At 40.0% G+C, this 26,697-nt stretch overlaps 1 protein-coding gene across 2 annotated transcripts in view; it reads right to left on the bottom strand.

Annotated features, from left to right (window-relative positions):
• Nucleotides 1-26,697, bottom strand: part of FMN1 (formin 1) — a 388,608-nt gene that overhangs the window by 91,138 nt on the left and 270,773 nt on the right. For both annotated transcript variants that reach the window (XM_011989115.1, XM_011989116.1), the window contains one exon: nucleotides 23,700-23,820. In XM_011989115.1, coding sequence (XP_011844505.1) covers nucleotides 23,700-23,820 — 121 coding nt within the window. The remainder of the gene's footprint in view (nucleotides 1-23,699; nucleotides 23,821-26,697) is intronic.

Raw genomic sequence — 26,697 nt, 5'->3', positions numbered from 1 at the left:
AATACTAAAATTAGAACAGCAATATTTTATTTTGGCTGGCAGCAATTCAGGGACTTCTACGAAAGGGGAAAATCATACTTAAAATTAACAAAATATTAGCTATTTTTTCATTTGCTTATTAAAGCTTGGCACAAATGAGAAGGTACTATTTTGTGGCTATCTACTGTACGTACTTTTTTATAAGGCCATATAGAAAAGGCCACACAAAGGGAGATTTCAAGTTGATTTAAGCCAAAAACAAATGATAGAAGCCTGCAATAAAAGGTACGTATTTCATGTTCTTGAGGTCTGATGCTACATAGCAGGAGTATTTTAAATCTTGGCAGGGTAAAGAGCAGCGAGTGGTATTACTAGAAATCACAGGGTGAGGATAAGTGGGAGAGGGCAAAGGGAAAATCTATTCAAGGAGACACCGACATAGGTTAGATTTTGAAGGGGACTGCTAGACTCATTTTCTACTAAACGGCCCTTCAAAGCCCACGTTTCTCAGCTCAAATCAGACTGTGCACTGATGACCCGTGTGTGGAAAATCTATGTGTAACCAAAGGTATTCTCCTTCTTTAACCTTGGTTTGGGGATTCACCTGACATTACATCCAAATTTTTCCTCCTAATGACTCTCTTCATCCAAAGGCAAGACACTATATTTAAAGTGGTCAAAAAACTCCTAATTCCCAGTTATCCATTGAAGTTAAAACACAGGCTTTAGACACATGGAACCCAGGTCGGAATATTATCTCAGAATAACAGAGCTACATACATGGACTTAGATAAACGAGTGCCTTTTATATCTACACATACACAGTGTCTATGCCTCAAAAGCTAGTAAGAACATTATACTTAGTGAATAGAGCTTTGGTATATTCCAAGAAGTAGAAACAATCCAAATGTCCATCCATTGTCTGATAGATGGATAAATAAAACACACTTTATACACAGAATGAAATATTTGGCCATTAAAACAAACGAAGTACAAATACATACTACAACACAGATGAACGTTGAAAACATTATGTTAAGTAAGAAAAGCCAATCACAAGGGATCACATATCCTCTGATTCTACTTACATGAAATGTCCCAGTAGGCAAATCTATAGAGACAAAGTGGGACTAGCAGTGGCTGAGGACTAGGAGAGAAAGAGGGAGAGAGAGACAGGTGACAGCTAAGGGTGCAGGGGAGAAAAGTTTTCCTTTTGGAGTAATGTAAAAAATTGATTGTGGCAATGGTTGTACAACTTTGTGAATACACCAAAAGTCATCAGATTGTACACTTTAAATGGGTGAATTATGTGGAATGTGATTTCATCTTACTAAAGCTGCCTAAAGCTAAGCTAATTAGACAGTCAGCCTTACACTGGAACTATAATGAACAGATAAATGAAGAATGCCTCATCTGTACTTCTTTTATTTAAGGTATATAATTTAAAAAATCTTAGGTGCAACTATGTCTTCATTATAATACTTACAATATTACTAAACTAGGAATCAGAAGTGAGAAATGAGTTTGAGATGCACATATAATTGAGAAATTAAACATATTAATTGATCTTCAAAAAGTAGCAATAAATGTTATTAAAAGACCTGGCTGGGCGAGGTGGCTCACGCCTGTGATCCCAGCACTTTGGGAGGCTGAGGCAGGCAGATCACTTGAGGTTGGGAGTTCGAGAGCAGCCTGACCAACATGGAGAAACCCTGTCTCTACTAAAAATACAAAATTAGCCAGGCGTGGTGGTGCACCCCTGTAATCCCAGCTACTAGGGAGGCTGAGGCAGGAGAATTGCTTGAACCTGGGAGGCGGAGGTTGTGGTGAGCTGAGATTGTGCCATTGCACTCCAGCTTGGGCAACAAGAGTGAAACTCCACCTCAAAAAAAAAAAAAATAAACAAAATAAAATACCTACTAAAAATAACTGAACTTAATAAGAGAAATACAAGTAAAGCATTTAAATTAAAAGTGCTAACTTTTGGAAAACTAAAACAATAGCTTTGGTACATTCTTAATTGTGGTATACAGCTATGTATATGAGTGTATCTATACATATATATTTACACATATACACCAACAATTGGTACATTAGAAAAATTTCCTCTTTGAACTACTCTTGATTTAAAGTTGCATTTACTCTATCTTAGTTTTTCATACACTCTATTTGGCTGGAAAAGTTATTTAATATCTGACTCTTAGTTTCTTGATACATAAAATCTTGTGAGGACTAAATAAACATGCAAAAAAAGCATTTTGTATACTGAATAGTAAAATGCTAGCCAAAATATTCTTGAGCTATTTAAAACAGTCAAACAGTAGGAAGGCTGGCTAGATAACATAGTGGACATGGTTTTATTCTTTTAGTTTCTAAGAAGAGCTAAACAATAACAGCAACTTCACAAGCTTTGAATCACTGACATTCCTAATATTTATGTTTAATAAACAAATCAAGTTATAGTCTAATCCTTTTCACAGTCTGTCTTTGAAAATTTGCAATAGTCACTTTTTCCTATTTCTTGTTTCATGACCCATTGAAATCTACTTCCTCCCCATTGTGACACTGAGAAAGCACTCTGAAGTCACTAATTAACCCATCCTGTGGTCAGTGTCCTCATTTTCTATCTCCTTCACTGACAACCCAGCAGGATTCCGCATCTTGACTACTTCTCCTTTTGTAAAACACTTGGTCCCTTAGCTTCTGGGTTCCCCATTGTGGGCTTTCCTCCTACTTCCGCCTGCCCTGTTTCCTGTGCAGCCTCATCTTCCTATACTGAGTCATTAAATGTTCAAGTTCTCTAGGGTTTGGCATAAGGCTTCTCCTCCTCCCACGCTATGCTTTCTGTCTAGACAATGTCATCCAGGTAAACATTTCAGCAACCCTATCTGGGATGTGTCTTCCAAGTTTACATGGCTAGCCCACAGTTTCACCTCCTACAGAACTCTTGAATTCGTTACTCTCCACCATGCTGCTATAGTCTCAGCCTCACTGTTCTTCCCACATCCACCCTGCCTCTTTCTGATTTGTTCTCCATACCTGAGTCAAAGTGACCTTTATAAAATCTCATTATACCAGTCCCCTGCTTAAACCTGCAGGCACCTCTATTACTCTGAGAGGCTGTCTTCAGTCCCTCAAGCTGGCCTGCAAGGCCCTACGTGCGCTACTTCTCGCCCGCCTTCCCAGCCTCACCCTGCTCTCCCTGCCACAGTGGCCCTTCTTTCCATTCCTCAAGCATGCTCACTTCTTCCCACCATTATGGTGTTCTCCTGCTGTGCCATTCTCCTCCACTTCCTAGTAACCAGGGCCTAGTCAGGGCTTAGTCATCACTACGCCCTCAGCTCAAAAGTCTCATCAGGATTTCTTTTCCACCTTCCATTCTGTGATGAGAGGCCCTCTGTTACAAAGTCATGGCACTGTATACCTTTCCCCTTTTCATGATTATTTGACTGCCTCCCCCATTAGGGAGAAATTGTATTTTTCTTATGGTTAAATCTCCAGTATCTACTATAATGTCTATCTAGTGAAAGATGTTCAATAGGTATTTGCTAAATAAATGAATCAACTACCAATTAATGGGGAGAAACTTGAACATGTGCAGTATGGATATTAGTGTCTCGATAGAATTTGGCTGTAGTATATGTGCACTCATGTACTTCATAATGATGCTTCTGTCAATAACGGACCACATATAAAACAGTGGTGCCATAAAATTATAATAAAGCTGAAAAATTCTGATAGCCTAGTGATGCTGTAGCCTTTGTAACACTGCAGTGCAAACATTACCTTTCCTTTGTTTAGATATGTTTAGATACACAAATGCTTACCATTGTGTTATAATTGCCTACAGTATTCAGTACAATACTGAATACAGTAATACAGTTACAGTATAGTACAGCCAGTAGTGTAATATACTATAATTATATTTAGTATTCTAATGAATAACGTTGGGGACTGTAACAGTATAGAAACCTGCTGTGCAGGTTTGTAACCTAGGAGCAATAGGCTATACCATATAGCTTAGGTGCGAAGTAACCTACACCATTTATGTTTGTGTAAGTACACTCTGTGATGTTTGTACAATGATGATATCGCCTAATGACATATTTCTCGGAACGTATCCCAGTTAAGTGACACATGACTGTATGTATGTACATGTAGACATAGACATATGCACATACCCTGACATGTGAAAAACATATCTCTTCGTTTTTATATGTATAATACATGTAGATGGATGCAGGGGCTGGAGGAAACACAAGTACACTGAATACCATGCCATTTTCACTCACATTCACTCATTCAGATATGAGATACACATTGTTTTTAAAAAAAATCCCTGTATGGGTTCCATAAATACTCATACATTCAAAATACTTACCAAGTATCTGCTACATGCCCCTGAGCTGAATGTTGGGGACAAGTATTTAATGAGACCTATTGGTCATTTCTCCTCCAAAAAACATTCACAGTCTAGCAACAATGAGAAACAAGGAAATGAACAAATTGTGATATAGTGTGGTGTGATGGAACACTGGGTATAGGCCTGTATTTCAGATTGGGCCCGGAGTTAGTAGCCAGGAAAGGTTCTCCAGGAGAGATAACTTACGAGTTGAATTGCAAAGGTCAAGGAGGAGGCCAGCCCTCAACCAGAGTGAGGGAAGAGAACTGTATAAGGGGAAATGTCATGAATAAAAGTAACACAGGATGAGAATGCACGGGCCATTTGAAGGAGTTAAGTGGTGTGGCACGTCTGGAGCTGTGGGACCTTCTCTCCTCAGATCACGAGTGTTCTGCATTCAGATCTTGGTGTAAAGGAAAGAGTGTGTGTAGGGGAGAAAAGCTTCTGGGCCCCAAAGGTATCCCAGGTTACACACTGAGGTGAACATGGAGAAGGCTGGTGACCAGCCTGGTTAGGAAAAGTGTCACAGACATGAGGGGCCTGCAATTTTACTTAAAGTAGTTAAGAAAAGTCTCACTGTGAAGATATTTGACTAGAGATGTAATCAGAGTAAGGGATTACTCTGGAGTCATGAGCAAGCTCGAGGTGGAAAATCAAAGGTGTTATTTAGAGCATGTTAAGTTTGAAATGGTAATTAGATACTCAAGTGTATATAGAAGTATGCAGTTTTGGACTCACGGCTGGAGTAGAAACACACGCCAGGAAGTCACTGGTATAAAATTGGTATTTAAAGTGATAGCAAAAGATGAATTGCCATGGGGAGAATATAGCCAAGGAAGAGAAAGGGTTGCAGGACAAACCCTGGGGCATGTGCACAGTGGAGGAGAGGCCAGCAATGAATGGAGAATGAGCTGCTCAGTAGGAAAGTGAAGGTCTGGAGTTACATGACCTGAGAGGAAAACAGTGTTGCAGGAAAGAAAGAGCAGTCAGCTCTGTGCAGAAAGATCAAGTGAGATGAAGACAGAGAAGTAACACTGATTCTAGTGACACAGGGGTCACTTGTAATCTCAAAAGCAGTTCCAGGGGAGCTGGGGGTGCAGGGAAATAGCCAGCTTGGAGAGGCATGGGGCAAAATGGAGAAAGATTCTGTAGCCACTTGTTTTAAGAAGTTAAGCTACAGAAAGAACGCCAAAATGGGGAAGTCATTGGAATTCAGCCAAAAAGATAGCTCTGCTTTTCCTGGTCAAGTGCTAAAGATCAAATGAGGCCACGGAAGTGTTGTTTTCTTGGTGACTTTAACATGGATTTAGTTCTTATCTGCCTGGGACGTTTTTGGTAGTTTCCTTTCATGGTAGGAGGACTCCTTAGAAAGATTCTTCCTTTAATTTTTCAAGAAAATTCTCAAAGCCCTCATGTCACACAAATCATTCCATACAAGAAGATATTCTCCAGGGCTACTTTGATCATGTGCAGAAGAGGTCTAGCCCTTTACAGAGTGGGTGCCTCTTTCTCCAGAGGAATGTTCTGTAAAAATAAACCCACCAGGAAACTTGAGTCCAGGGGAATCCCATGATTCTGATTCACTCCACTGAGGGAGGCCGCCCAGAGGCAAATTCACCTTCATGTCCCATGATTGGGAGTGAGTATTCTCCATGAAAAAATTTAAGCAGAAGTGACAGGGCCAAGTGAGGACATGCCAGCGTGCTTTAGGACTTTTGGAAAGGCGTGCAAAGCTGGGCCACTGACTACAGCCTTTGCACGGAATTGTCTAAAGCACCATTCAATGGTCCCTCCTACCAAACGTCACAGCTGAGTCAGAATTTCCACTGTGATGATTATGTGGTTACGGACGCAGCCTTGGTCTGTGAGACATTAGCATGAAAAGTATTCATTAATCACCTACCCATGACGAGGCCTAAATATAGATGGATTGGACATGATTTGATTTATAGGGTGTTAAGTGATTCACTCATTTATTCAAAAACTTCCCTTTCATTGGTCCCCACAAAAATCGCCACCATGAGAAGCCTTCCCTGGAACTAAAGATGCTAACTCCAGAAATTTCATTAGAATTGCACATGTATTCAACATTGTCAAGAACAATTTAATGCTTTAGTAGACATTTATTTCTAAGATTGGTTTAGGAAGTAGGGGATTTCAAAAGCAATAGGTAGGAAAGTTGTGTTAACATGGAAGAAAAAAGGCACATCCTGCAAGGCTCTGACATCTAGGTGGGCTGTGTGGCAGGGGTCCTAGGCGGGCAGCCCAGGCATGGAGGTACCAGGCCTCTGAAGGGGAAGGGAACTCATCTTCGGGAGGACAGCAGTGACCAACTTCTAAAAAGTATTAGGAAGGTAACATATACGCACGAAGATATTTGAAAAACATTTTTAAAACAGGAGAAAAACCAAATCAGTCACGGTACCACAACCAGAACACAGTCACCATCTAAGACTTGCACACTTTCTCTTTCAGGGTCTGGGCCTCGGTATCACGGTCCTTGCCCCTCCATCATTTTATGGGAGTTGCCTTACTTGCATTTGATAAAGAATTTTTTTGTACTTTGATTCTTTCTATTAACATATCATGCACACTCTCCTGTTATTTCACAAACTCCACCAACATGTTCAACAGCCATATAAAATTCCATCAGGAAGGCATGCCACAGCGCACTTCATTCTCCTGTAGCTGGACAGTGAAATCCTTGCTACCTTATTATTCCCATGGGGAGTCTGGCTTCAGTCACCTCTGTGTCCATACAAACCTATTCTAGATTGAGGGTCATTTCTTTAGGAAAGATACAAGAAATGAAATTCTAGGTAAAAAGGAAAAACCTTTTTAGAATTCTCGGTATTAGTGGTCAAACTGTTTTTGGTACGAAATGGGTTATACCACAATGGGAGAGATGAAGGGGAGAGATTTTTGGAAATAGGAGCACTCTGCAGAGGTAGTTGGCTCCACGTAAGCTAGAACGGTGCCTGTCACTGTCATATAGGAGTTATGGTCATTGCATTTGAAGTGCACAACTCTGGAATGGAAAACAGTAAGAGGACCATGTAGCCACTGAAGTGATTTACTCAAACACAAGACCATAACTGGTGATATATGAGAGCTGATACAGAAATTGGGGATTAATCACAGCATAAAACTAGGTTTGAGGCCTGTGCATGAAAGCAGCATTTTTTTTTGAAAAGCCCTAATGTGTCACATTTAATTGGAATGTAAATTATGCTACTGTCAGCACTAGCAAATCTGTCTGAATTTGGGGGAAGTGTACAGCAAACGTACATCAAGTTCTCAGAGTTTTGTAACATACATTTATATAATTATAAGCACACATAATTTTAAATGCTCAGACTTTCCAATCAACAATATTAAGTAATCATTTGGACACAGGATTACAGTTCAAGTCATTTGTGAAGAACATATAGAGCCTACATTTTGGGGCATTCCGATTGAATAGTACTTCGAGAAGCATACAGGTATCATTAGTGCAAGACAATGGTAAAAATCAGCAAAGGCAGAGCAAAGTTGTTAGGTACACTGCCTCACTGCTCCCAAAATTATAGCAACGCGTCTTATCCACTGCTCTAATCAGGAAAATAGTACTCCTATAGGAATGCTTAAATACTAAATATGTCCTCTGACATCAAAATGCATATTTTGTGGCAATTTTTACTAGAATTAAATGAGGATTCTCTCTCACATACAAATCTTGAAGGCCACAGGCCTGAGCCTCTTTATGAATCAAGGAAATCAGTCAGAGGAAGAGGTATTATAGCAATGCTGGTCATAGGACGATTTCCCTTCCAGCAGTGCAACAGCTGGCTACAAAGAAGCCAGTGATTAAGATACACAAGCCTATTAGCAAAAAGCAACCTGTCCCCACATTGCTCCACCAGGACAGCTGCAAGCCTTCCATGGTGTCTCTGACCTCTGAGCCCATGTTCCCATTTCAGCCCTCGCTGGTTAGTCACATTAACTGTAACTTTCTACTCTGGAAAGTGTTTACATCTAAATGAACCATCAGGGAATAAAGGAGAAATGACAGAAAGGCATAAGGAGGAGAGAGGGGGGAAAAAAAAGGATGGAAAGTTATTTTTAAAACACACAACCTAATCTGGTGGATGAATTCTGGTATCTAGTCTTGGCTCCAGAATCACTGGCAAAGCCTGGAGCTGGCAGCCACTGCTAATCAGTTTGCCACTGTCTTCAGATTTAATGCAATATTTGGCTCAGACATTTAAAAAAATCCCCCATTCCAGCTAAAATATTTACACAGTCCTATGTGTCTCACTTAATGCCTGTTAAGCAATCGTCTTTTAAAACTCCACAGACACTTGTAAATCTGTCGGGAGAATTGTGGCCTATAAACAAGCTTTCATATAAAGAAGGCTGCATTGTCAATTTTGGGGGAGTAGGGATTTCTTGGGATGTGTTTGAAAATAAAGTTGAAGATCAGAAATAGTTTAGAGTGGGTAACAAAGTGGCCAAGAGTCTCGCTTGCTGGACGCCGTTAGTGGTATTAACGGGAAGCCTCCAGACACTGATCTCAGCTATTTAAAACTGTGCTCTCCTGTAAACCTGTCATTGATCCTACCTCTCTCTTGAGTTATGGCGCAGGGAGAGTTTCTGGTCCAGCAGGCCCTGGTAGTCTGCATCCTAGGACCTGTCAGGCTAGAGAAGATGAGCTGCTGAAGCCTTTAACAGGAGGCTATTACATGGTTATACACAATGTGAGTGTGTGTAAGCATCTTAGGAAAGATGGGGGACTGCTAGAGGAGACGGGGAGTTCTGGACAGGGCTGATGTTGAGAAGAACAAGACGGCTGAAATGACAAATAAATAGTATCCACTGAGAGAGTCTAGGTGTCACAGATTCTGAAATGCCTATTAAACTCTCTAACATCTTCAGCCCTGATGTTAATAAGACTAAGTGATAAAACTTAAAGTCACGGGAGGCCCCATGCAAGCTATCTCCTGCTGGCCTGGGGAGCCCCAGGAATTTGTCTCTGTCTTTGGGATGAGTCAGGTGTATGTAATACGACTCAGCAGACCGCTCCATCATTTAATTATTCCTAGATTAGCTGCCTTTTTATTTTTACTCCATTTCATTAATGAGTATGCCATTCGTTATGATTCACAATTTTATATTAGTTTTTTTTGTTTTTTCTTTTTGATACAGAGTCTTGCACTGTCAGTCACTGGGCTGGAGTGCAGTGGCACGATCTCGGCTCACTGCAACCTCTGCCTCCTGGGTTCAAGTGATTCTCCTGCCTTAGCTTCCCCAGTAGCTGGGACTGCAGGTGCCCGCCACCATGCCCAACTAATTTTTTGTATTTTTAGTAGAGACAGGGTTTCGCTATGTTGGCCAGGCTGGTCTTGAACTCCTGACCTCATGATCTGCCTGCCTCAGCCTCCCAAAGTGCCTGGATTACAGGTGTGAGCCACCACACCTGGCCTATATTAGCTTTAAAGAAGAAAAATTGTACATTAAATGTACATATCAGTTTAAAAACTCAAGCCCAGCTTAAAACACTCAATTTTGGGATTTGGTGGGGTTAGGAAAAGGTATGTCATGGATTGAAAAAAAAAATTAGATATTTGTAATTCTAAGGTATATAATGCCTTGAAACTAAGGTAGCAAATATTTGTTGATTGTCTTCAGGATCAGTCAGGAAGGGCTTTGGAAATGTTTTTATGAATCTTCAGAAGAACTGGAAGGAAAACTGTATACTTTCCCTCTGTGTTCCCTCTGTCAGAACGACAAGTGTTATCACTGTTCTCAGGTACAGTCAGATTCCTGTTCCTGAGCAGAAAAGAAATCAGAAGTAGGAATAAATCTCTCCCCTAGAAAATGGGGATAAAACTTACCCTTAAAATATGTTTATAAAGGACTTGATATTTCAGTGAGTTTATTTAAAATTAGCAGTGAACTCAGTGCTAAGCATAAATATTTGCTGAACAAATTCACTGATTGAAAAGGTCAAACAAAATCTGTCTCGTACTCTGCACTTTTTTTCTTTGATACCCGGAGATTTGATGACATTTTTAAAGACCATTCAAATGGTCCAGAAAAGGTTCAAAAACACAACCAAATTAGCACTGTTAGTACATTAGCCATTATAGATGTTCCTTGGGCATTTCCCCTTTCTGTTTACTATGGCAGAGGAGAAGTTTCCGGTCCAGCAGGTCCTGGTCCTCCATGCTGACTTGGACATATTGCATTTATCTCTCACTCAGTAATTCCTTGAAAACAATACCAAATTCTCAAACTGTATAATCAAAAGCAAATGGCACTTAAATGGCCAAGGGTGTCTCAGACCTCAGCCTGCTTTGTGTGTGTTATCTCATTTTACGCCTTCCAAGAACCCTGTGAAAGTTTTCCTGCTATCGTCCCGCTTTTCGGTGAGAATTAGTAAAGTCACACGGACAGTAAGTGGCTGAGTCAGGATCTGAATCCAGGGGTAACAGACCCCCTGCCCTTATGCTATGCCGCCTCCTACTTTCACCATCTACAGAAAGTTCTAGAAAAAACTATGGGATACCTATGAGAATGCTTTGTAAACTATAAGGAATTAAGTAAATAGAAGTTAAAAAAAAATCACCAAGTGCCACCACTGGGATCCTGTCATTTTAAATGGGGAAAACGCCTCTCAGGAGGTTGGGTTAGTAAGTGGCATGGCAGAGACTGGAACCAGGGCTGTCAATTTCCTGATAGGTCTGTGATCTTTCCAGGGGTATTAAAAGGTAGAGTCATAGTTCATGACCCCTATCCACCTAGGAGCCACGCTGAGGCTGAGCTATCTGCGAAAGAATCTGGGAGAGGTAAAGATATCGGCAAAAACTGCAGTCCCCTTTGCAGGGACTAAGGAGGTCTCCCTCTAACTTCGCTCGTTTGGTTGGCTGACATGAGAAGAATCCATTTGTGGATTGTGAATCTTCCACAGAGTCCAAGATACACAACTTACTTAGGCAGAAAAAGTATTTTGATATTCACAAAACTACCCACTAATCTATCTCTGTGAAGAAAATGTTTCGATATTTTATAGTAAGTTTATGGTATGGTAGCTTGGGCGCTGGTGTGGCACTCAAGGACCCGAGTTCTGTGCCTGGCTGGGTGATCCTGGCCATGCCACTTCCTATCTCAGAGACTCTGTTTTCCAAGCTGCATATGCCTGCCCTACTCACTTGGGAGAACGAAGCACCATAGGCAGGTAAAGTATCACCATTATAATTACAAGGGTACCTTTAAAACATCAAAAAAACCAGGAAATACCAAAGACACATTGTTAATGAACTTGCCAAATTAATGTTATTTTCCATTCCTCCTGCTTGATTCAATCTTCCCACTACCGAGTAGAATCCTGATCAAAAGCAGTTGTGTTGTTTCTAAACCTGTTTATTCCCGTTGTTCTTTTTATTGAAATTATGTAATTTAATAACTTGATGGCAAACTACATATATGACTGTCAAAAGGTACTATTTCTGTAAGTTTTAATGAAAGAAGCTAAAATATTGCTGTTACATGTAGGTATAGAAGGCCAGTGGAAACTGCAGCAACATAGCAACTAAATGCAACGTGGTAGTCAGAATTAGGTCCTGGAACGGAAAGGGGACAAAAATGGAAAAACCAGCGAAATCCATATAAAAACTAGCATTCAGTCAATCTAAATGCATCATTGCCAGTTTCTCAGTTTTAACAAATGTTATCACAGCAATGTGAGATGCCAACAATGGGGAAACTAACTGACAAGGGCTACATGAGAACTCTTTACTCTTTGCAACTTTTCTGTAATTTAAAAATTATTCCAAAATAAAAATTAAAGTGTATTGTTTAAGAAATGTGGGAAACACAGTCTTAAAAGATTGAGAACAATTATAAATATCTAGAAAGATTCTATGGTGGTATTTGCAAGAGTCTCTACTGAACTTTAAAAATAACAGTAGGGAAATTACAGATGATCTCATTATGGAGTAAGTAGGGAAGACCTACAGGACTGCATTCAACAGATTCATAATTCAAGAAAAGGCCTCATCCCTGCATCAGAAGACAGACAAAGGATACAATATTTAATTTGTGGTAAGTTAAAATACTAAGGGATACAAGTATCATTTTCCATGATTTCCAATTTTGGTCAATTTTTTTCCATTAACCTACCACACTGGATAAGCACTCTGGTCTATAAAGACAGACAGTATCGGCTGGACATGGTGGCTCACGCCTGTAATCACAGCACTTTGGGAGGCCAAGGCGGGTGGATCACCTGAGAACAGGAGTTTGAGAACAGCTTGGCCAACATGATGAAAACCAGTTTCTACTAAAAATACAAAAAATTAGCTGGGTGTGCCAGCAGGTGCCTGTAGTCCCAGCTACTTGGGAGGCTGAGGCAGGAGACTTACTTGAACCTGGGAGGTGGGGGTTGCAGTGAGCCAAGATTGCGCCACTGCACTCCAGCCTGGGCGGCAGAGCACTATTCTGTCTCAGGAAAAAAAAAAACAAAAAAGGATAGATGGTATCAACACAAGGATTTTTGAGGCATGAATTAATTCAAGAGATCTTTCAGAGTCATTTACAAAGAGAATACCTAAGATGCAAGACTGATATAATTTTACAGTTCACTTTAAAAAAAAAAATCTCATAAATTGTCAGAATTCCTAGGATTTTTCAGTTGTTCTAATTAACTAAGTCAGTCTAGGGAGGAATTCAATACAGTAACCCTTCCTGAATAAGGAGAATTGTAGAATGCACTGAAATAGCATAGTAATAATAATAATCTCAGAAATTCAGGAGTTGGAATATATCTTCAAAATCATTTAGCAAACTACTTTTCTAACGGTACCTCCTCTACCCACCCACATAACACAATCTTCCAGCAAGCAGTGGGTGAGGAACCCACTACCGCTCAAGACCATCAGTTTCCTCTTCAGACAGCTTTAAAATATGTCTCCCTAAAAGATGCTTATTTGACATCTTTGGCCATAAGGAAGTGATTTAATTTCTCTCTAATAGCAGAGTCAGCAATTATCTGAAGTTGAGTCATTTCTTCCATCGTTCATTTGCTCATTCATTCATTTACCCATTTAGCAAATATTAATTGACAACAAATATGAGGCAGGTGCTGACCAGCACAGTAAATATAAACATAAAAAAGGTCATATATCTGCCTTCATGAAGCTGGTGGAGGAAGAGAGAAAATTTACAAATAAATAGAAAATAATATGAAATATGAATATGTAAAAGTATTATGAAAAAAGAAGGCTGTAATAGACAGCGCCTATTCAAAGTGCCTCCTGAAGATTGGGTGGGCAAGGAAGGCTCAGGGCATGGCACTCTCTGGCAGAAGGGCTTTCTAGGAGAGGGAACCACTACTGCAATGATCCTAGAGCATGAACAAGTACATCGTGTTGGAACACAAAGAAGGCCCGTGTGGCTGGAGTTTAGTGGGCAGGAGGGGTGGGTGGTGGGAGAGAAGACTGGAAAGGCAGAAGTGGTTAAATCATGTACAGTTTGTAGGGCATGAGTATGAGGTTGGATTTGATTCCAAGAGGAATGAACCTGAAATAACAGAGTGCTGTAACCTATGGGGCAGGTGGAGACTGGATTAAAGGAAGGGCAAGAGTGGAAGCAGGCGAACCTTCTTGACATGGGCCAGGTCAGAAGGTGGTAGCTTGGATTACAAATGTAGTAGGTGTGGAGATGGAGAGCAATGAATTGATTCCAGACACTTTTTGAAGGTAGAGTCAACAGGACTAGCTGTCAGATATGAGGGCACAAAAGGAATCAAAGAAAAGTATGACACATTTGGCATATGCTATGAAAAGGGATTTCCTTTGTAGGATCCCAGTAAATCCTCTCAAACAATCAGTGGAGCAGGTAGTCTTACACTTATTTTTATACGAGGATACTGAGATGTCACGGATGAAATGATTTGCCACGGGTTACAAGGCTTGTGAAGCAAGGATTTGAATTCAGGATTTCTGACCCAGACTTTTCTATGATTGTAGCTTTTATTTCAATATTTTATGTTTCTTGTCAACTAAAAAAAACTCAACAAAACACATTCTATTAACCACATGTTTTTATAAATAGAGGGTAGAAATAGAGGGTGCAAACTGAAAGGAGGAAACCAGGACAACATAACTCATCCTTCCCACCTAGAAATGTCACAATCACAGCTTCAAAGGAAAACACAAACTTCTTCCATTAATTAAACGGATGAATCAAGTTTCAGTTTCCTCTCTCCTTTCTGTACAACTTGTCTTTGAAGGCATTTCATTTGGGAAATGTGTGACCTTTAGTCACCATGAGCACTTAATTGAATGCTTTGCATCAAAAGTCACCATGCTGATCAACATTTTACACCCACTGCTTTTCTGAAATACTTATCCCAGTTCCTTTGGTCTGTTTTGTTGAAATCATTTTACAAAAATAAATCATATCAGTTTTTTTTATTATTTCTAAAACTTTGCTTGCAAAACTAAATATTTTTAACACCATGGCAACATGGTCAGGACTCTGGCTAATGTATCCAGTCTTGTACCAGAGCTCAGACTTAGTAAACTTAGTAAACTACTGCTGTGGACAAATGGGCTGTGAAGGAGGAAAGAGCTAATAAATTAGACATGGTCAATAATCATTCAAGTCATGTCTTCTGGAGCTTCCCAAAAGGTGATAAATTAGCCAGACTTGTCCTAATGATCAATACCCTGCTCTCCCTTCTAGAACACACCAGCATCCATTGAGTAAAGTGCAGACTGCAAGGCCTCTCAGGGAATTTAAGTACTACCTCACACCTCCTGACGTACTTCCTCAGGCATCGCCTCGTCTGACCCTTTCAACATCCCTTTGTGTTGGGCAGAGTCCAGAAGTATGATCAGCTCCATTTTTTTTTTATTCAGTTGAGAGTCACAGAGGTTAAGTGATGTGTCAAAGTGCATGGTTTATCACGTGGTAAGTGAGAGAGAATTAACTTTAAACTTACATCTCCTAAATCCTAGTTCAGTATTATTTTCAACATGCCAGCCTGTCGTTGAAACTTTTGTTTCATTGTGGGTTTTTTGTTTGTTTGTTTTTATGCATTTGTCAAAGTTATACGTGCACACAGTTTAAAGAATCAGTGCATGCTATGCACTTTAAGAACAGCACTCCCCCATCTCCACCCCACCGATTTCCTCCATTCCTCCTCCTCAGAGGCTACCTCTTTTACCAATTTTACCTGATTCTTTGGTGCTTAGTAGTATGTCTCTAATAAGCTTCTATTGTTTCTTTTTTATTTTTCTCTTTATCAACTATAAATGATGTAGTTCTTTCCTACACTCCTATCTCTTCACTTCCATCACCCCAATATAGCACATGGTACCATGACTTGGTTAGACCGGCATTTGGTGTTGACATTATTATGACTTTGCAAAAACAACTCGCAGTCCCAGCTGATATATGTAAACTCGGATCATTCCACATTTCCCGCACATTTCCCCTTTCTCTCACACTTGCTCTCAGAATTTTTTTTTTCTGATTTAGTTTGTTTTCTATGAACTTAGTGTTAAAGGAACCTCACACTTGTTACTAGTTGTATAAACTCTCTTGTCCAAACATTCAGATATATTAGATGCATTAATTGCATATTCCTTAAGAATCTTCTCCAAGATTCTTTTGACCTAATCAAATCTGAAATGTTTTCTTTCAATGTCTGGCTGTCATTCCTGGGCTTTTTCTCTATGCTGGAGGCTCCATTCACCTTCCTTCTCCATTGGAATTTCTATTTCCTGTGACCTATGTCTTCCTCTTTAATGGGAAAGCACTTTCTCTAGTAGCATCCTGAAGATAACTCTATGGGAGACAAGTTTGAGAAATTGCATGTCTCAAAATGTTTTTAATCGTCCTCATATTTGACTAATAGTTTGATGGATATAAGGTTCTGGACTGGGAATAATTTTTCTTCAGAATCCTGATGCATTTGTAGCTTTTAGTAAAGCTATTGAAAAGTCTGAAGTCAGTCTGTTTCCTGACTCTGTGTGTGTCATATATCCCCATATCCCACCTACTTCTAGAACGGGGTGATCTTTCCTTTTTGTCCTAAGTATTCTTAAATGTTCTAGTAATAGTATAAATGTTTTACTTCCCCATATTAGTCAAATATCACATGGTTAGTAAGCGGCAGAATTAACTTTAAACTTATGTCTTCTAAATCCTAGTTCAGTGTTATCTTCAACATACCAGCCTCTGCCATTGAAACTTAACTGCCATACACAAAGCTTCATTTCACCGTGGGTTTTTTTGTTTTTGCATATTTTTTGTATATTAATCAAAGACGGGGGAGTAAAACAGATTTATACTATTAAATCATTAAAACATTTTTAGGCCTTTTAAAATTAAGAACTCACATCCAACATTTTCAGAAATTTTCTTAAATGACTATTAATTTATGTACATATATATGACTTTTTGCATATTTGCATAAATATGCACAAACTTGTGGTACGTGTAAGTCTTACAGTAAAAGTTGGATTGCTTCTCACCTCCTATCACCCCTGGATTAGAATTCAGCTTTCTTGTTTGATTAATTCATTTATCATGTATCCATCTGTTTTTGAGTTTCAAAAATTTTGTTGTTCTCTCTATGCTTCTAAACTGATTCTTTTAAAGAATTCTACTATCGTTCTAGAAATTTCCAAAAGGAACTGAAATTCTACATGAGTGTTCAGTCCTAGATGAGTGTTCAATCAACGATGTTTCTGCCACGGTCCTCCAAAAGGTTTCCAAAGTGACTTTTCCCCATTATTAGAGCCATATTATTGTTTATGGGCCATGTTTTAATTAGTAATTAAAGAAAATTTTCACTCTTATGACAAGATCTAATTTTTGTCTTTTTTCCTCTTACAAGAAGCACTTAAACTCTCATGGAGGGAAAGCCCCTTGATGACACCAGGTGGCAGAGGTCATTTGTTCTGCAGGGTCAGGGCTGGTCCTGAGCACAGGAAGCACAGTTCACCCTGTTATGTGACTTGACAAGTGCTGGAAAATTCCCTTATCTTCTCATCCACATCAGGAGCCCAATACGTGTAACTTCCACACATGGAAGAGATAACAAAACCTTGCAGGTTGCCTAGGGGTGGCCCTTTAGTCGTCTGCTATGAGTTCAGCTAGCCACATCAGACTAGTATGCCTTCTTTCGGATCATGAAGGAATAAAACAGAGGCTAGGTCAATGTCAGAGAGACAGAGAGGGAGTCAGAGAAACTGAAAAATATTGACAGGCAGGAGGTGGAAGGCGAGAGACTACAATAGGCAGATCAGTTGAGTGGCTGTGGGTAGAGACAAGAGAAAGCCTGAATTCAATCCAATTTTTATCCATAGTCCCTTTAGAAGATGAGCCACAGAACTAAGTGGGGCTTATTCTTCAAACTTAATCATTCTGGATCACATTGTTGGTGCTTTCAGGGTGAGCCTGCAAACTGTAAAAGAACAAAGTATGGCACAGATAAACCTGTTTCAAATTTCAGCCTTGCCAGTAGTAGCAAAGTAACTTCCACTTCCTTACTGTAACAATGCAGGTAATAACACTTACTTCGAAGGAGTTTTAAGAAACAGAAATGATGTAAGCGAACCTGCTGGTATTAAGTGCTAATTCAATGGAAAGTGTTGTCATCGGTGATGGTGGAAATGAACACGCGCCACACCCTTAACCGTATTTATAGACCCTTTGTCCACTGTCTACACTGGCAGGGAGGAGAATTTTATTGCTGGCATTGTTTAGGATTGCCAGTGCACGGTGATAATAAAAAATGACCCAACTTCTAGTTGACTTTATAATTGCTTTTAGATTCTCTACAGACATGCCAGATAAAAAACAGTACACCAAGTTAAATTTGAATTTGAGGTAAGAAAAAATTTTTTAGTGTAAGTGTGTACCATGCAATATTTGAGATACATTTATATTAAAAAAAAATCCTGAAAGAAAAGTATTGGGCCTCCTGAATTTTATTTAATAAATTTGACAACCCTAAGAGTAAGGAAGAACCATCTTGCTTCCTAAGATAATATCAACAGGAAACATTTTCTTAAATTCTCTTTGGGGCCCAATAGTACTGACTGACTCAGGCAAAGACCACACTTTCGTCAGAGTGGACAGATACATTGATTCCTGAAGGAACAACAGCCAGCATGGCTGTAAGAAGCCAGAACTAAAGAGGATGGTGACGAGGCAAACTTGCATTAAAAGCTGGCTGAAGAGCAGGAGGAACCCTTTTCCCTCCCACAACAACACAAACTTGAATATTTACTAGATTAGCAACACCAGTTCTTAGCATTCCTCCTTCCTACTCATAGTCAACCCTTGATCAACTGCAGTAACAGGAAGAGAGAAGGACATCACACATAACCCCAAATCAACATGAAAACAAAACTGATTAAGGGTAAGGTCAGGCCCAGTGGTGGCTCATGCCTGTAATCCTGGCACTATGGGAAGCCAAGGCAGGAGGATGGCTTGAGCCCAGGAAATTTGAGACTAGCCTAGGCAACACAGTGAGACCCTGTCTCTACAAAAACTTTAATTCACAAAATTAGCTGGGTGTGGTGGCGTACATCTGTAGTCCCAGCTACTCAGGAGGCTGAGGTAGGAGGATTGCTGGAGCTCAGAATATTGAGGTTGCAGTGAGCCATGATTGTGCTGTTACACTCAAGCCTGGGCAATAGAGCAAGAACCTATCTCAAAAACTAAAGAATCAAAAAACCAAAAAGAATGAGATCAAGTGGTAGGTAAATGACACGTGGCCTTGTTTCTGCTAAGTCAGCCCTGCCCTCCCCTATGTTACTAGGGATCCTGACTCCTGCAGGCAAGACCCAGTAATGATCATTTCACCAACAACTGTGTGGCTAGTACAATTAATATCCCTTGTTCTTAAAGTACCTTTCATATAACTTATGTTCTGTAAAATATTACTAAGTATACAATGAAAGGGGAAAGAAAGCAAGCCAATGTTTCATGCTTTAAGTTAGGAAATGCTGTTTTAAACAGCATTAAACTTTTTTTTTTTTAACTACAGAACTTCCCAGGGGCTTTAATACGCTCATGTACTTTGAATCCCTAGGATATGATTTTCGTACAGATCATGTCCAGGTTTATTTGATCACAGACTCTTTCAGAGAGCAACAGTTGCAGTTCACATTTCATGTAATATTTTTGGGTGCTACTATTTGAGGAATCCTACATCTATAGTTTCAGCAATGCTGCGCATGCGCACGTGTGTGTGTGTGTGTGTGTGTGTCTCTCTGGTATTAACTGGTGCAATTAGAAAGAAGAATCCACTCCTTGGTGTATTAGTTTCTGATTGCTACTATAATAAATTAGCACAAACTTAAGGGGCTTAAAACAACACAAATATATCACCTTATAGTTCTATATGTTAGAAGTCTGACATGGGACTCACAGGATAAACTCAAGGTGCTGACAGGGCTGCACTCCCTTCTAGAGGCTCTAGGGAGAATCTGTTCCTGGCCTTTTCCATTTCCAGAGGCTTCCCACATTCCTTGGCTCATGGCCCACTTCCTCCATCTTCAAAGCCAGCGATATTACATCTCTCTGATCATTCTTATGTCGTTATGTCTCCCTCTGATCACAGCCAGGGAAAGTCTTCAGCGTTTAAAGATTGACTTTAAAGATTCATGTGATTAGATTAGGCCCACTTGGACGGTCCAGGATAATCTCCCCATGTCAACATCAGCAAAGTCCCTTTTTGCCATGTAAGGCAATATATTCACAGATTCTAGGGATTAGGGTTTGGACATCTTTGGGGGGCATTATTCTGCCTACCACATATGGGTGGGTAAGAATACCCTGAGAGTTCCAGCCAGCAAGCAAGGACAAAGAGGGAGAATGAAAGTAACTATTGCCATTGTTTGTGTTCTCCCAATTATTTCTTACAACTTCACAGTATCAGGGACATGGAAATTACTGTCTTGTTAAGGGATGTATAGCAATAAACAAAATATGGAACATGTTCCCAAGAACTTGGTTCTCTCTTTACAATGTAGAGAAGCAAGCACAAGTGCTCTGCGAATTAGATACTCCACAAACACAGGCAGCTGGCTTCTCAGCAACACTGGCTGCACTTCCCAGTAAAAGGTACATGCCCTTCATCAGCTTTACTGAAGCTGCCCTCACTAAGAAACTGTGCAGACATTATTTCCTATGATGCAGGTCCTATAACTGTCCCGTTTTACAGGTGAGAAAGGGAATACTTTCTATGATTATGCTACTTGACAAGGTGTTACTTTCACTGAACCAGTAAAATGTACACATCTGAACCCAAAGCTTGATCTTAGTCCTATGTAATGTGCCTATTTGTATGTCTATTTGACAATCCATCTACCTGGACTTCTTCCCCCTTCCAATTCCAACCCAAAGCAAGTTCCTTCCTGTGACTCTATCTGATCTGACAGTCTACATATGTGGTTTTGGGAGTGTCTGCACACGTCTGCATGCTTGTGTATATGTGTTCAGTAACTCTAATTTTTTTCTTCGTGAGGCTTCACATTTTGAAGGCCAAACTGATCGTCAATCGGATACGGTGACTTCTGGGTCAGAGGCGGGATACGTACTCAACACACGCCTTAGAGTCATGTCTATTTCAAAACGTGGCTAGATCATCACCTCTGAAACATTGGCAAATTACTTGAGCACCACAAACTTCAGCTTTCTTATCTTGTGAGAAGTCAAAAATAATACCTGCCTCACAAAGTCACTGTAGAATTAAAAGAGGTGATAGAGATAAAGCACTTGATAGATAATAATCACACAATAACTTCTAGTTGATGCTATGATCAATTCCATTCTCTAAAAAGGCTATTCAAAGTTCTTGCCTCTCTGAAAGATGCTTAATGACAACTTCTACTTAAATCAGTGACACTAGTATGACCGATACCCATGGGTTAATTCACATTAGGTTAAGGTGTGTTAATACTTTTTTTTTTTAAAAGGCTCTGCCTGCGTGGAGAACTAGGGCCTGATACTTCTTGAAATTCGCTAATCACATCTGGTTTAGCTTTAGACATTTTCTGGGATTTTGCCAGCAGCTACGACACTTTAATGGCTACAATAAACCTCAAAGCCTCATCAAATCTTTGCTGTATGTGTGAAAATTATGTCCTCTTCAATTAAACATTCAATCTCAGCTCACACCAAGGCCTTATGGAAAAGGAGGTGAAACCTGAATGGAAGCGTAAGATGAAACGGACCGCCACGATTCTGGCCATCTTGCCAGATGGTATTTAGAAGAAAAAGAAATTCATTAGAGAACTTACGGTGTGTATTTTCTTTAAATATTTACTGGGTACCTTTCATGTGTTGAAAACACTGGCATCTCTAAAGATTAGCAGGGCATTTTTGTTTAAATATTCCATGTGTGTGAGGTGGGGGGAGTCACTTCCTCATTTGCCCTTGTGGTACTTCATGTGTTTAGGCGAAGCCCGATACAAAGAAGAAAAGTAACAGACAACGTTCAGTTTTCTTTCCTAAGGCCGCTCTACCCACTTCAAAAGCTCTTGTATTTTCTTAAAATCGGCTGAGGAAAGTGTCAGTTGAGTACTGAGGGTTCCGGAATGACAATTCAGAGCCTCCCTAGACAAAAGAAGGTATACCAAAGTGAGGCACTATGGGGGAACCCTTGCCTCTCCACTCGCCTCCCAATTCACTCCTCTTATCCTCTTGCTATTTATCATCAAATGTACAGGGACGTCAAAGGGAGGCAGCCCCTGGAAGGAGAAGGGAAAAGATCAAACAGGGATCAAGTTTCGGCTCAAAGACTACAGGAGAGGTCAGGCCAAGGGTTTTACAAGGGGCCAAGAGACAAGAGGGAATGGGCATTTAGAAATGGCCACGGAGCAAACAAGCTCCTCTGCCATTGCTAACTCTTGCTGCCACGCTGAGGACTAGCCTGGGCCCTAATTCTACCACTGGAGAGGGACAGACAAAAATGCTAGGTGGTAGCTTGCTACGCTTTATTACAATAGTAATCAAGCTCCTCAACTTCAACAAGGATACAATTGCCAGTTCTTCAGGAGAGAGAAAATAATGACCACAAGTTCACATATCACATTTCTAAAGGAAGCATCCATTTGGTTGAATTCATTCAACCACATCAATGGGAGAAAAAAACCCCACATGCTCCTTTAAAAATAATACACAAGATAAAAATATTCACTTGTAACCATTATCCTTTCCATGTAAGTTTTATGCCCAACGTAAAAATAAATGGCTCTCTTTGCCACCAGGAGTACATCTTTCCCACTTTACTTCCATTTCCAAGCTGTTCTCGGCCTCAGACTTCGCTTTCTGAGTACTCTTTCACAATAAACATTTTTAAAATGTTTACTTTATGTCTTGGTGTTAAAATATTCCTGGTTGAAGCCCTTCATTTCCTCAAGCTCTGCTTCTGGCACTCTGGGCTCCATTTCCACATTAACACGCTCCCTAAATCCTCCGCAGAGCTCTTCAACTGGAGTTATACAAGCTCCAAGGCAAGTATTTATATTCTTGGACAAGGAGATGTCTCCACAGTGAAAACACAAGACTCTAGAAACGCCAAAGGAAAATTCCTGCCCAAGTGAGACATATTTTCACCTTTTAAAAAAGCCAAAAAGGGGCTTTCAGCATTTTCTTTTGAATAATTAAAAATGCAAATTAAACTAAAATGGAATGTTTACTGTGGGCCTTACCATCATTATTAGACTCATATATAAACCAAACATACAGGAACATGTATGTGTGTATGTGTGTAACATGTGTGTGATATATATACTTAAAGCAACAGAGTAAACTAGCTAATGTGTGAGTTCCAGAAACGAGAAACTAGAAAATGTGTGAGTTCTAATTGGATAGACTTGATCAGAGTGCAGTAAATCTGTCTCTTACTGGCTGTGTGAACATAACTTCTCTAAGCCTCATTTCTCTCGTCCGTAAAATGGGGCTGGTGTAGTTCCAGCTTATTAAGATTGTTATATGAGATAACAGTAAGCATCCAGTAAATGGTTACTGCTATTATCATTAATAATGTTAGAACTACTAAATGTTAGAAAACGTAGATATAACAAGATATGGATATAAGAAACAAATGATCAACACTAATGAAAGAGAAGAATTTGAAAATACGGTGCCTCTACACACTGTGTAGACTCAGAAAGTTTCGTGAAAGCTGTGGTGTACCATCACTGAACTCTGCACCAATCCCACTCTATGAGCCAGACCTAAATAATCCTCTTCAAACATTTTTAAAAAGTAGTCTTAGCTGTTATCATAATAACAGAACAGTTCCTATTACCTTCTAGTTGCCTCTTCAGTTTTCTCAAATCTTTTATGAGGTCTTCAAACTTGACTTGGGAGGCCAGAAAGAAATCCTGTGGTTCCGGCAGGGGGAAAACACTCTTTTCTGTTCCAGCTTCCTAAGAGATATGGTAAACAAAAGTACATTATACTTCCCAATTGTCACTTTCAGTTGAAATTCCAAAGCATCAGTGAGGGGGGGAAAAAAAAAAAAAAAAAGCTTCTTTATTAGATGTCTGAATAAGAATCACAGCAATGCTCCTCTGCTATTCCTAAATTTGGACTTGTGACTTTGAAGTGCTTTCTTGTCTTTCACAGTATCTTTTTGGACTTATCGGCAATGAGGTCAGCTATGGCATGGGCCAGGTTCTATTTTGCCTCATGAATCAAAGAGAAAATTGTCAGGTCTGTCCTGATCTTGGACACTCTACTCCCATGTAAAATGCAACAGGGGAACACATGAAAGTACTTACATTTGAAGTCCCCGTTTGATTTACACATGCTAGCAATTAGACAAGTCATCTTTGGGGTATGCCAATGGGTGTGAATCAGAAGGTGCTGGATAAGAAGGCACTGCAATGGAAGATAAATCACCCTCCCATCACCTTTCCTCACCTTCCTCTGTGACTTAAAGCTCTTCTGTGTGTATTATGCATGATCAAATTCTTTGTATATGGGTGTATATACACATATACACCGTTTTTTTTGGGGGGGGTTTTTTTTGAGATAGGTCCTTGCTTTGTCACCCAGGCTTGAGTGCACTGACACAATCATGGTTCACTGCAGCCTTGACCTCCCAGGCCCAAGCGATCCTTCCAGTTCAGCCTATTAGCTGGGACCACCGGTACGTGCCAACATATCCAGCTAATTTTTAATTTTTAATTTTTTGTAGAGACAGGGTCTCACCATGTTGCCCAAGCTGGTCTCTAACTCCTGGGCTCAAGTGATCCTCCAGCCTTGGCTTCCCCAAAACTCTTCATATATTTGAAAAGTTTTTGCAAATGTTGTTTGGCTTATCTTAGGAGACTGAGGGCAGGGTGGGGTATAGTTTTAACAAGCTCCACTGCTATACCTAATAGAGGATTCTCAGCTGAGAAACGTCTTGAAGGACAAAAGCTTCAGGCACCATGAAACATAAGCTGAACCTCAAATATCTTTTCCAGACTAGCTAGCTTTCTCCCTGAGTTGTTTAACGTTAAGTTTTGTATCTTGCATGTCTTAGGCAGTCTTCAATTATGCCTCTCTCCGCACAGGCTACTTTGCCAGTTTTCCTTCACATTCCATCTTCCCTACTGCCATTAGGACTAATTCCAAACTCTAAAACTGCTTTACAAGGCACTTTATGATCTGGCCTCTGTCTACATCTCTGGCCTCATTTCTACCTTCTCCCTATCTCCAACTCCCTCTAGACCTTCATGAAATAGACCACGATCTCTGGCTTCTAGGCCTTTGTCTATAAAACGGTCCCTTTCTGACCCTTCCCTAGTGCCTCCTTACACTTCCTTGTTCATACTCATCTTGTAAGTCTTAAAACAAACGTCCTTCCTTAAAGATTTCCCCTAACCTCCAGCAGGTGGGTGTTTCTCCCCTGTTCCCCAAAGGCTTATGATGCTTATATTATCATAGCATTTATCACCATTAATTTTTTTACCATAAGTTATTGGGGTACAGGGGGTATTTGGTTGCATAAGTTCTTTAGTGGTGATTTGTGAGATTTTGGTTCACCTATCACCCAAGCAATATACACTGCACCCTCTTTGTAGTATTTTATCCCTCATCCCCCTCCCACTCTTATCCCCAAGTTCCCACAGTCCATTGTACCATTCCTATGCCTTTGCATCCTCAGAGCTTAGCTCCCACATATCAGTGAGAACATACGATGTTTGGTTTTCCCTTCCTGAGTTACTTCACTTAGAATAATATTCTCCAATCTCATCCGGGTCACCGAAAATGCTGTTAATTCATTCCTTTTTGCGGCTGAGTAGTATTCCATTGTATATATATATCATAGCTTCTTTACCCACTCTTTGATTGATGGACATTTGGATTGGTTCCATGATTTTGCAATTGTGAACTGCGCTGCTATAAACGTGCGTGTCCAAGTATCTTTTTCATGTAATGACCTATTTTCCTCCGGGTAGATACCTAGTAGTGGGATTGCTGGATCAAATGGTAGTTCTACTTTCAGTTCTTTAAGGAATCTCCACACTGTTTTCCATACTGACTGTACAAGTTTACATTCCCACCAGCAGTGTAGAAGTGTTCCCTGATCACTGCATCCATGCCAACATCTGTTTTTTGATTATCGCCATTCTTGCAGGAATAAGGTGGTATCACATTGTGGTTTTGATCTGCATTTCCCTGATCAATAGTGATGCTGAGCATTTTTTCATATGTTTGCTGGCCATTTGTGTATCTTCTTTTGAGAATTGTCTATTCATGTACTTAGCTCACTTATTGATCAGATTGTTTTTTTCTTACTGATTTGAGTTCATTGTAGATTCTGGATATTAGTCCTTTGTCAGATGTATACATTGTGAAGATTTTCTTCCACTCTGTGGGTTGTCTGTTTATTCTTCTGACTGTTCCTTCTGAGGTGCAAAACCTCTTCAGTTTAAGTCCCAACTACTTATCTTTGTTTTTATTGCATTTGCTTTTGGGTTCTTGGTCATGAAACCTTTGCCTAAGCCAATATCAAGAAGGGTTTTTCCACTGTTATCTTCTAGAATTTTTAGTTTCAAGTCTTAGATTTAAGTCCTTAATCCATCTTGAGTTGATTTTTGTATGAGGTGAGAGATGAGGATCCGGTTTTGTTCTCCTACATGTGGCTAGCCAATTATCCCAGCACCATTTCTTGAAAAGGGTGTCCTTCTCCCACTTTATGTTTTTGTTCGCTTTGTCGAAGATCAGTTGGCTGTATTTGGGTTTATTTCTGGGTTCTCTATTCCGTTCCACATAGAATTCCATCCCTATTCTATTCTTTTTTTTTTTGAGAC

The sequence above is a fragment of the Mandrillus leucophaeus genome, unplaced genomic scaffold (assembly GCF_000951045.1).
Source record: "Mandrillus leucophaeus isolate KB7577 unplaced genomic scaffold, Mleu.le_1.0 Scaffold347, whole genome shotgun sequence".
In the NCBI taxonomy this organism is placed as follows: Eukaryota; Metazoa; Chordata; class Mammalia; order Primates; family Cercopithecidae; genus Mandrillus; species Mandrillus leucophaeus.
This window is presented reverse-complemented; position numbering and strand designations above follow the sequence as displayed.